Source organism: Zootoca vivipara, chromosome 7 (genome assembly GCF_965207765.1).
Source record: "Zootoca vivipara chromosome 7, rZooViv2.hap1.1, whole genome shotgun sequence".
NCBI lineage: Eukaryota > Metazoa > Chordata > Lepidosauria > Squamata > Lacertidae > Zootoca > Zootoca vivipara.
This window is the reverse complement of record NC_142590.1, coordinates 48,862,984-48,874,105: the sequence shown is the minus strand read 5'-3', so window position 1 is coordinate 48,874,105 and position 11,122 is coordinate 48,862,984. Positions and strand designations below refer to the sequence as shown.

Here is an 11,122-nt window from a genome sequence, read left to right as displayed (position 1 = left end):
CCATAGCTTCATGCATTAAGAAGGACTAAAAGAGGCTTTGGCTGAGGAAGAGGCTCTTAAAAGTAGCAATATTGGCATAAGGTGGTCTAACTGACTACAAAGAAGCTTCTTATATTTATATTGCTATGCATGGGTACAAAACCAAAACAGCTTCTATTAATCAACGTGAAGCTTCCACGGTTTCTACCCATTATTTTATTCACAGGCATTTCCAGAGGAACACCCACTTGCAAACTTGAGAGTCTGAGCTCACTCTCAGAGGGGTGGCTATTTTAGTCTGTTGCAGCAAACTGGCATCTTAAAGACTTAATAAAATAATGAGCTTTTGTGGACTGGAGTCTATTTCAACCAATGGTTTACAAGGAGATTGTCCTCATGGCTCCTCCTTGTTAGGTGAGTAAAGCTCCCCTATCTCTTATCTCCTGAATGGGGACCATAGATTTAAATGAACTGGCCAAAGGAGGTTTGGAAACAAGCGTAATCCTTTATCTGCAACTGGCCTCTAGGACTCACAAATAAAACTACCAGAAAATGCACATGTGCCCCAACTGATGGGCATAGAATTGCCAGGGATTTATCTGATGCTCCATTGTGGTTTCCTTGTGCTGAAGATGGTTTAGAGCAGGCATCGCCAAACTTCGGCCCTCCAGATGTTTTGGCCTACAACTCCCATGATCCCTAGCTAACAGGACCAGTGGTCAGGGATGATGGGAATTGTAAAAAACACATCTGGAGGGCCGAAGTTTGGGGATGCCTGGTTTAGACAAACATGTAACATGCAATGTATGGTCGCTGTTTTCTCTTGCTCCTGCGAATGCTCCCTAGCACAGCACAGAGTTGTCTGATTAAAATTTCACAGCTCTGTTTCCAGGTGAGGGGAGGCACGCATTGAAGAGGATGGGAGGAATCCAAGGGCAAGCTCTTGCTCGCATGGTTGTGGGCTTCTGCCTTGTGCTGCAGGCGAGGGAGATGCCCAAGGAGGAGAGAACTGTGCTTCATTGTGCAACAGTTTTGCACATCTAAAGAACATAATTCTCCAAGCGACAAAAAACAACCCCACCAGGATTCATATCATTCAGAATTCCTGTCACTGACTGTATTTCTCAAGGAACAGTGCGCAGAGTTGCCAGAAGGCAATGCTGTTGTCACCAACCATCAGAACAAAGGAGCAGGAACATAACCTTTTCCTATCTAACAAACTGCCCAACAAGTATACAGGTAAAAAATACAGTAAAGGACCTGTGGACAGTTAAGTCAAAGGCGACTATGGGGTGTGGCGCTCATCTCACTTTCAGAACCAAGAACTAGAAAAAGCTGAAGGACTACTGGACTTTACTGAGGTTCAAGGAAGTGGATACTACTTAATGTCTTGTATTCAATGCTAGTCCTACTTAGAGTTGACCCACCACCATTAAGGAGCCTGTTAATCTTGTCCAGTAGCTTCAATGGGTCTACTCCTGAGTAGGATTAACACTGGATACAACTCTAATATTTTTTAAATTACCTGGGCAGAGAACTTGGAAATTTCCCCTCTGCCACAAACATGACACAACTCTTATAGGCTCTGAGCCAGAAGACTCCTCTTCATGAGTAATTTGGAACACTCAAACAGCTCTCGGTGCAAACAAACATCTGAAACTGGGGTGGTGATTTTAAGCAGCTGAATGCCCCTTGGGAAAAGGCTTAGGCACCCCTCCCATGGTCTTCTGTTCTCAAGTCCCCATCCCAATCCATCCCAAAGCACTATCTTATTACTTTAAATTGAATTTGTGGTAGTGTTGCATTCATTTGTGTTTAACTTCTAATTAGTCGTAGGGCTGTGCCAAATGTCTGTTCCAAAGCATAGTGCTTTCAGTGGACCTGTAAATGCACTTCTAAGAAAAAGCTTTTTACAACATTGCTAGAAAATAGCACAAAAGCAGCAGCCAAACCCACTAGCTGTGTATGTTTTTCCAGTGCTGCCCCCCCCCAAGCCCATGAGCTGCAAAAAGGCCCAGCAGTGCAGTGTGCCTATGTGAGGCAACAGCAGTCAAGCTGCTTTTTCCTGAGCCCATGGATGGCTCTCCAACTCATGGAGAGCAGGCTGTGTCTCTTGGTTGCCATGAGCGGATAATGCTTCAACCAACACACATTCTGGTGGTGTGCCAAAATAGCAGCTTTTGCCCACGAATATGCAAGACATTTTGGAAGCCGTAGCAGGCTGCAAAAAACTGAAAAGAAACATAACAACCTGAGCAGCAAGGTGAATCCCACCTGAGAGGCACCTGCCTTCCACTTATAGGAGGCAGCAGTATAGCATGCTTCTACAGATCTGCTGGTACTCAGTGAAAGCCTTCCTCCATATTTCCTATACACATGGGTGCACACACAGAGCTTTCAATTCCTTGTGTGCCCAGCCTGTAAAGGAATGGAAACCTGTAGTCTAGCAACCCCATCATGCCGACTATTAGCCCTGCTGGCTGGGGCTGATGGGAGTTGGAGTCCCATTAACACCTGGGGGCTGCAGATTCGATTCCCCACACCCGTTAAGAGGTTTCTACACTACTTTGTTTATAGGAAATGAGCTTATCTATGAACATGGCACATTAGCATGTTCTCCTTAATCAGGTCTAGCTGGAATATTAAGGAAACTCTTGCAGAAACAGTAAAAAAAGGAGGCTGGCTCCTGTCTCCCCAATACACCTTCCTGCCCAAAGATCCTCACCTGAATTTGCTGCCCCATGGAACAGGAAGGGCGCAACTCTCGGCCAGGCCCGCTGCGCATGCGAAAGGCCCCTTGTCTGTCCAGGGAATGTGGCCGCGCATTACGCAGCCGAGTCCGTTCGTGCCACGATTTTAGCTCTTCTGTCACGGCCGACTTGGAGAGGACTCGGGGGCCCATCGGGGAGCAGTCCTTCAGAGACGGGGTGCGCACCACCCTGCTGTGGGAAACAACCGACCGGTGGAACCGCACAGGCACCGCCTCCTCCTTGTAGGCAAAATGGGCGGAGCTTACAGACAGGAAGGGCGGCCGGCTGTGCCCGAGCTCCCGCCCAGCTGGCAGGTGGTTGTCATATTCCAGTCCATAGCCCAGAGGTGAGAGCAGCTTCTGAGGGCACTGGCAGTGGTATTCGGGTCCATTCCCCTTGCAGGTCTGGTTCTGGAATGGCTGCAGGGGCTCCTCCGCGGGGACCGAGGAGCTTGGCTTCAGGAAGGAGATGTCGGGGCTGCTGCTGCCGGCAGAAGTGGTGTAGGAGATGCTGGAGACATCCGAATTGCTGTCTTCTGAGGCGGAGTGGTAGGTGGGCTTGGCGGCTGGGTTGGCCTTGGGCACAGAGAAGCAGTACTCGGGGACAGTGACAGTATAGTAGGTGGGACGCCGCCTTGGCAATGCGCTTCTTCCGCGGGACTCGAAGCCTTCCCGGGATGAACACACCCTGGAGACCAGAAGGAGAGAGTTGAGGCCATCTATCAGGAGCTCGCAATGCCCACCTTAACAGCTTTGAAGCACTTCCCCCTAAGGATTATGGGAGGTGTAGTTCATTCAGGGCGCTGAGAGTCAGGGCCCCCTTCCCCTCACACAGCTACAGTTCTTAGAGTTCCCTACAAGGAAGGGTTGGTGGTTAAATCAAGGGCTTTTTTCATCCAGAACTCAGCGCTGGCACCTCTCAGGTGCGCGCCATTGCCATTATAAGAGAACAAGGGAGGAGTTTAGAAAAAAACAGCACTGGTTAAACCACTCTAGGAATTGCCAGGAGAACTCCGAGAACAGTGTGCCAGATGTGGGGAGGAGAAAGGAGAAATGCTTGCAACTGCCACAGCCATCTCCTTAGAGCTACTTTGCATTATTATATGATTCCTTTGTATAGTTTATTCTGCACGCAGTTGGAAAAGGAGGGTCATGAAATGATGCAGGGCACTGAAGCCCCATCCCTTAACTGCTGGAAATCCTGTTTGCCCCTCCTCTAGCTTCCAACATTTTTCCAAACATTGCTCATTTGCCTTCAAACCTATTTTCACAGCCAGGAGGACTAGAAAACCCTTTCCCCCCCCTCAAAAAAATAAAAAGTAACAAAAATAACTGAGAGCTGAGATTCGCAACACGCTGAATTTTAAATTTTGCATTTGTGAGGCATGGTAATAGAAGCACAACGTACACATAGCCTCACCCCAAGGTGCCTGACATGTTCAAACTTCAAAGAGTGATTAGGTAACAACAGGGCACGCCCACCTGCTTGAGTACATGAATTGACCCTAAGTCCATAGAGTACCTCATGAGTTGAGGTTGTCCTCTCCTTCCCATGAACTCTGGTGTCTGTGGGGCACTGGAACCAGCCTGTTTCCTTACTTCCAGCTTCCTGGGAGGAGCAAAGTGGCATGGCGATGCCTCAGCAGTCGACTGAGGGGTACGGCTGGGTGATGGTTGAGACAGCAGGCCTGGACTGCTGTAACAGAACACAATAAGAACATCAAGTAAGAAACTGCCTGCATTCCTGTTATCTTTCTTTGTGTGCAAAGGAGTGAGAGGCTCTGGTCAGGGGTCAAATCCCCCTCCCTTTCATCTTTCCTAAGAGTGAAAAACAGGAGGAAAAAGAGAATGCAAGGCTCAAGTGGGTCCACAAAGCCCGCTGTTCTGGCTTAGTTAATTGGGCTACTAAGTTTCTAGGTCAGCGGTTCTCAAAGGACCCTTTCCCCACATGCAATTGTGAAGCCTACATTGGCTGGGATTCACATGCAATTCCATTTCATGTTATTAAATTAAGCAACTTTAAGGCGGATTTGTGGAAATAAAAAAACGGAAACATTGCACAATCAAAATAAAGCAGCAAAACAATACAATGCTTATTGTTCTTAAAATGAAGTAACGGACAGCCACTACAGTAGCTTCCACATTACGTGCATGCAAACAACCATTAACAGAGGCTGATCTCAAGACTACACAGGCATATCCAAAGAAGAGCAAGAAAAGAGAGAGAAGAAAGGTCCTGACCTTGGCACACTGCTGGGCTCAGTGGATTTCTTTGGCTTTTCATAGGGCTTGTCCAGACTGGTCTCTTTCCATGGGCTGTTTTGGATGGGAGAGCACTCCACGTCAGTGGCTTGGTAGTGGGTTTGTCCTTCTAGTAATGCAGAATGCAGAGGCTGAGCCGAAGAACCGGGCGGGGGTTGGAGGCGAGCTGAAGCTGTGAGCATTGGTGGAAGATAGGTGCTCAACACTTGGGATTCTTCAGAAAAGTAAAAGGAAAGAACTGCAGCATTCCAACATTATCTACTGAGTTACATTCAAGGTGCTGGAACTGGTGTACAAATCCCCATGCATCTTGGGACCAGGGGACCTAAAAATCATCTCACCCCTTACATACCCACTCGATCACTGCACTCTGCAGGTGAGGGCCTCCTGCAAATACCATATTGTAATGGAGTCGACCCTGTACAATACAGGAATCGGGCCTTTAGGGTGCTGGAATCTGCCCCTTGGAATTCCCTCTGTTGTATTTTCAGCACCTGCTGAAGACTTTCCAGCTCCAACAAACCATTTAAATGGAGGACTTTGTCCCAAACTGCATCTGTACTGGAACTACTTTTAACAGTTTTCATATGTGGAATTGTTTGTAATGGTTTCATGTATGGAACTGTTTTTAACTGTTTTACACTTTTCTTGTTTTATAGTTGTGACTATTTTGCTTGTTTCAAAACTGTTTATTGCTGTAGTCTACCCTGGCACCTTATAGTAAAGGGCAAGTAAGATATCTAATAATAGATTTATTTATTTATTTTTAAAAAGCATGAATAACCACTGGTTTAGGCTATATCATTCAAAATATACCAAATCACTTATCACAGACTCTTATCATCTCTAGATTAAACCAAAACAGGATGTTGAATTTAGCAAATATCCATAGTAATAAAAGACCCACTTATCGGTCACCTTTGTACTTGAATCTTTTGAAAATTTAGATGAGATCCATTCACTAACTCTCTTCTCTGCCTTGCAAGTCCAGCTGGCTGCTGTGGCCTAATTCTTAGTCATGTGGTATGAATCAAGGCCAAATCTTGACAAGATGTCAGAGAGCAGTGATCAGATACAGTTTGTCTCTTCAAAGGCTTAACTACCACTTTACGCTAGGTGAAGGAAAAGCCACAAGCACACAGTAATGACAGTGTAGCGATCACAGTTATCTAGTTTACCTTCTTCTACCGCAACAGCATCCAACAAGAAGTTCTCATCAGAGGCACTGAACCCTGGGGAAGACACAAGAATTGGCACGGACAAGGAGGAACAATAATCAGATTTTCAAGCAGTTATTAGAACCCTCTGATGCTCCCTAGAAATATGTGCTCATAAATCCCACTGAGCTTCTAGAAAGGGGAAATAAAAGCTCCCTCTCCCTCTCTTTCTCTCTCTCTCTCTCTCTCTCACACACTTCTTAGTTCTGAGCTAATTCCCAGAGCCTCAAACCACATCATTCAAAGCCCTGCAATTCACACACACACTTAAACTCCTCAAAGAGATATTCCCTGATGCAGTGAATTAATAGTAATCCGGGGGGGGGGGGGTTTAGAGTCACATTTTGGGAATCTTCTTCCCACTTAGGCAAAACACTTAATTATGAATTAATATTTAAAAAATGCTTTCACTCTTCAAATGCAGTATGGATGCTATAAACTGGCCATAATCCAACGCTGAGTTAAGTGCCCTCAAGCTGATTGATTTTCGGAGGCCTTGAGCATGCTTAACTCTGTGTTGAAATGTAGCTGCCAGCCACTGAGTTTCTTTTACTGCCTGCCCCAGGCGATTCTATGGCCGAAGGGAGCGTCAGATGGCCTCATTCAGAAGCTGAGACCTCTGCCTAGACATCTCGTCCATCAGCAGGGCAGCTGTGGGATTCCTCAGGCAAGCGGCAGAGGAGGGAAGCAGCAATTTCTCACGTGCAAACAGGCATCTTCCTGCAGTCTTGCGCAAAAACCGCTGGACAAAGAATATAAGCAACCACCCACCCACCCCAGTGGACCTATTATCAATACAGATGCTTCCTTAATGGAATACCTGGGCAAGAACCATCAGAATGTAAGAGGAATCTGCTGGATGCAGGACAAGGTGGGCCATTAGCCACTGGCCAAATCCAGCAGGTTCCAGTGGCTAATGGTCCACCTTGTCCTGCATCCTGTTCTCACAGTGGCCAACCAGACACACAAGGGAAGCCTGCAAGCTAGAACATGAGCAGCCTGCCCACCTGTGGGTCCCAGGAACTGGTATTCAGAGCCATGGTGCCTCTGACAGCAGAGACAGAAAATAGCAACCATGGCTAGATAGCCTTGCCCTCCACGAATTTGTCCAATCCTCTAACAAAGCCATCCAAGCTGGGGGCCATTACTGCCTCCTCTTGGAGCAAATTCCATAGTTTAATGATGCACTGTGTGAAGTGAAGTGCTTAGTCCCTCTTCTTCCAATATCCAGCTTCATTGAGTGCCTGCAGTTTCTACCGTAGTCTTATGAGAGAGGATCTATAGGTTGGGTGGGGGGGGTGGAGTGAGCATTACAATGCCATCCTCTGCATGCTTATTTCCAGCTGCACCCCATGCAGCAAACTTCCCCACGTCCCTATAAAACCAAGAGATTTGAATCCAGAGCTATCTAATTTTCTACGCCTTCCTAAGGGTTAATCTGGCACTGCAGGTCTTTGCGTCATTCGCTGCAGGTTTCTACATGCTTCCTCCTCCAGCTGGCTCTCCCTGTTCTTTATTGAGCTCACTTTGGCAACCGCTGACAGAAAACTGCAGTTTGCGTAGATTACAGGGGCAGGAAGAAGCCATAAAAGGTCAGTTTCCTCCCTTGAACTGGGATGAATTCCAACTGAACCACGCCTGTCAGAAGCCTGTCTGACCTACTTCTGATTTCTAGGGACAGATATTTAATCCCAGACTCTGTCTTCATTTCCTGACAACTCAAGGTTTTGTTGTTGGTTTTTTGTTTAATTAATAAACCCTCTTCCTGATACTTACTCATTTCAGTTTATCACCATTCAATTTTGTCCTGCTGCACAGGGGCCACAAAGAACAATTTTACTATACCTCCCTTTGTATATTTTTATTGTCATTATCACCACACGCAAAGGACCCATTTCTCAGACCTGCCTCTCTAGGCCCTTGCATAGATCTCAAGGCCACTGTAGGATGCTGAGCTCCAGCTCACCTTGTAAGGCTGGCGCACTGGCCCTCAGCTGTGACGAATGCCTGGCTGCCTGGCGGCACTCTGTGACAGTCTGCTCCAGCTCCTTCAGCTTCTTTTCCTCCTTCAGCACAGCACTTTTGCGGCGCTTCCGAACCTGCTTGGTGAGATTCTCTTCCCGGGAGAGACATCGCGCTGCTTCAGCGATTTGCAGCTGCAGAGCTAGGTCTCTCTCCAACATGCTCAGAGGATCCTGCGGAGGAGAACAGACATGGATTCCAAACTATGAAACTCTTCGGAAAGGATGGAGCGACCCAACATTTCAAAAGGGGGCACACAAGGACTAAAGTGGCAGAATCCAAAATCATAGCAATGGAGAAGCCTGGGGAAGGGCTGTACAGCTCAGTGGAAGAGCATGCAAGAGATCCTAGGTTCAGTTCCCAGCATCTTCAGCTAGGGCTGGGAAAGTCTGCTGCCTGCCAGTTTGAAATAGACCAGGGTTTCCCAAACTTACGTCTCCAGCTGTTTTTTGGACTACAACTCCCATCATCCCTAGCTAGCAGGACCAGTGGTCAGGGATAATGGGAATTGTAGTCCAAAAACAGCCCAAGGCCCAATTTTGAGAAACACAGGTGTAGACAATACTGAACTAGATGGACCAATGGTCCGATTGGGCATTAGGCAGCATCTTGTATTTCTTGGGCACTCTTGACAGCTGGGTGCTTCAACTCATAAATCATAGGCTCCTTCCTTACGTCCTTTGGTAGATCAAATCAGATATTGAGTATGACTTTCATGCATCTCCCAGTTACATTCCATGTGCATTCTAGAGTGGCTGGATGAAAAGATAGCAGGGTTCTTGCACTTTTAATAGCTGCATAGAAGTGGGAACCTCAGTAAATGTAGCTTGCATGACACCAGCTGCAATTCAACTATTAAAAGCACATGAGCCCAACTGTCTTCTTTTGCATCTGAGCACCCCAGTGCATTTAACTAGTGTAGAAAGGCATCACAGGCTGAACTAAATCTTCCTGTCTCACTCACAGTCAGGATGATTAAATAACAATAGACGGGTGATTTCCCACTCCTTCAATGCCTGCTTATGAGCAGAATGGAGATTCTAATCCAGTTTAGGGATTTGTGAATCCTGAGCTGGGGTGGTAATTATTCTGGATTTAAGAAATCCGCAGGGGTGTGTTCTTCTGTATGAGCCATAGGACTGATGTCTTGGGCCCAGTTCCCAGCTGTCTGCCCTGCCCAGGCTTCTGAAGGAGGAAAACTATCCACAGACTAAGTGGAAATGTTCTATGTTTCTGGGGCAAGAGCTTCCTCATGGCTGGGGAAAGGGAGCAAAAAGGCAGGTCAGCAGGCAACATTCGGCAAGGTGAAGGTGAAATGAAAAGCTCTCCAAAGTTACACTAAGTGTGTGTGTGAGAGAGAGAGAAGCTATGGTAAGCAAAAACAATTGTACAAAAAAAACCACACACAATTCCACTCGGAGCCCACACCCTGTGCCACCCACTATGGGTACACAGCAAAAAAAAAAAGCAGCACCACACCTAAGCCGCCTCCTACTAAGATTATTATTAAAACAAACGACAGGGGAGAGAAAGAGAGAGTGAGACTGCATAGCTGAAGTCAACAGATCCCACACCTTTGATGGAAATGAGGCCTAACTCCCTCTGTGTGTTTGGAGCCTGAAGCATCTCTGTCCCTTTGGGAGTTTCTAACAGGATGCTGAACCCGAACAACCTCATCATTCCCAGAAGTCCTCTTTTAGCTGACAGCTGCTTCCTGACTCTTACTGTGCAAACTGAAATTGTGTGGCTTTTTTGTTATCTCTGGCTGTAAAGACTCTCAGAAGACCCCAGTTTGATCCTCAAGTGAGGTGGTTTGCTGGCAATTGCCAGTATAGAGGGAAAGTTGCCTTTGAATTACAGCTTCATCTGCCGGGGGGGGGGGGATGGTCTAGTAGTGGCTCAAGTATCAGCAGCACAACATTTTTCTTCCCATCTCATTCTGGAAACTTCTGCGCTCACAGCAAGGGTTGCCATGGCAGCCGATAGTGACTCCCACTACAAGCAGATTTCCAAGCAGTGCCCTGGATAACTGGAAATGTTGTTTCTGCCCATATTCCCTAAACTCAGGAGGAGAAGCACCTTACCACTCCTCTGGAGAGAAAGGCCTTCTCATCCAATCTGAAAGCAGCACCAATTCGACGTCGGACCTTTGGGGCCACTTCTCCTGGTTTCAGAGGATACTCTGAAGGAAGCAATCCTGTCAGTTCCTGTCAAGAAAACAGCAAAGAGAAGATTCAGTTCCTAGAACTGTGTACTTTCAGTCACACCCTGGGTCTTCAGAGCAGCTTACAAAATACCTGTCTTTTAATCTCTCTCTCTCTCTAAATCATAGCTGTCAACTTCCGGATTGGAAAATAAGGGATCAGCAGCGGCGCGGCACCGGAAGTCGCTTCTGCGCATGTCCAGACATGCACAGAAGTGACTTCCGGTGCCTGCTCTGCCCGCTTTCCAGTGCCCAGACATGCGCAGAAGCGACTTCCGGTGCCGGGCTGCCCGTGTCCGCATGTCTGGGCACCAGAAATCGCTTCTGCGCATGCCCGGGCATGCGCAGAGGCGATTTCTGGCAGCACTCGGCCGGCAGGAGCTGCTTTCTTATAAATCTGGGGGATTTGCGGGATATTTTGCAATTCGGGATAATAGCGGGAAGCGGATTGAAATACAGGGGTTTCCCACGAAAAACGGGAGACTTGACAGCTATGCTCTAAATAGGATCTCATGCAATTATTTTGTTAGCTTGGCAGTTTCTTCTATTTCCTCAGTATCCCATGACATCAAGTTTACCTCAGGCACAGAAGACAGCCATAGATAGATGCCACACAACGTAACCAGGCCTGAGTTCATTCCAAACCAAAGCTTCTTTTTTTTTAAAAAAAAAAAAGTGCAGCCAGACCCA

The 11,122-nt window shown here is 47.1% G+C and overlaps 1 protein-coding gene across 4 annotated transcripts in view; it reads right to left on the bottom strand.

Moving 5' to 3' along the window:
* Positions 1-11,122, bottom strand: part of INAVA (innate immunity activator) — a 29,211-nt gene that overhangs the window by 2,451 nt on the left and 15,638 nt on the right. For 3 of the 4 annotated variants that reach the window (XM_035121936.3, XM_035121938.3, XM_088674141.1), the window contains exons 4-9: positions 10,314-10,436; positions 8,174-8,402; positions 6,169-6,222; positions 4,970-5,204; positions 4,251-4,424; positions 2,705-3,416 (exon numbers count right to left, since the gene is read on the bottom strand). In XM_035121936.3, coding sequence (XP_034977827.2) covers positions 2,705-3,416; positions 4,251-4,424; positions 4,970-5,204; positions 6,169-6,222; positions 8,174-8,402; positions 10,314-10,436 — 1,527 coding nt within the window. The remainder of the gene's footprint in view (positions 1-2,704; positions 3,417-4,250; positions 4,425-4,969; positions 5,205-6,168; positions 6,223-8,173; positions 8,403-10,313; positions 10,437-11,122) is intronic. The other variant, XM_035121940.3, reaches the window with a different exon arrangement.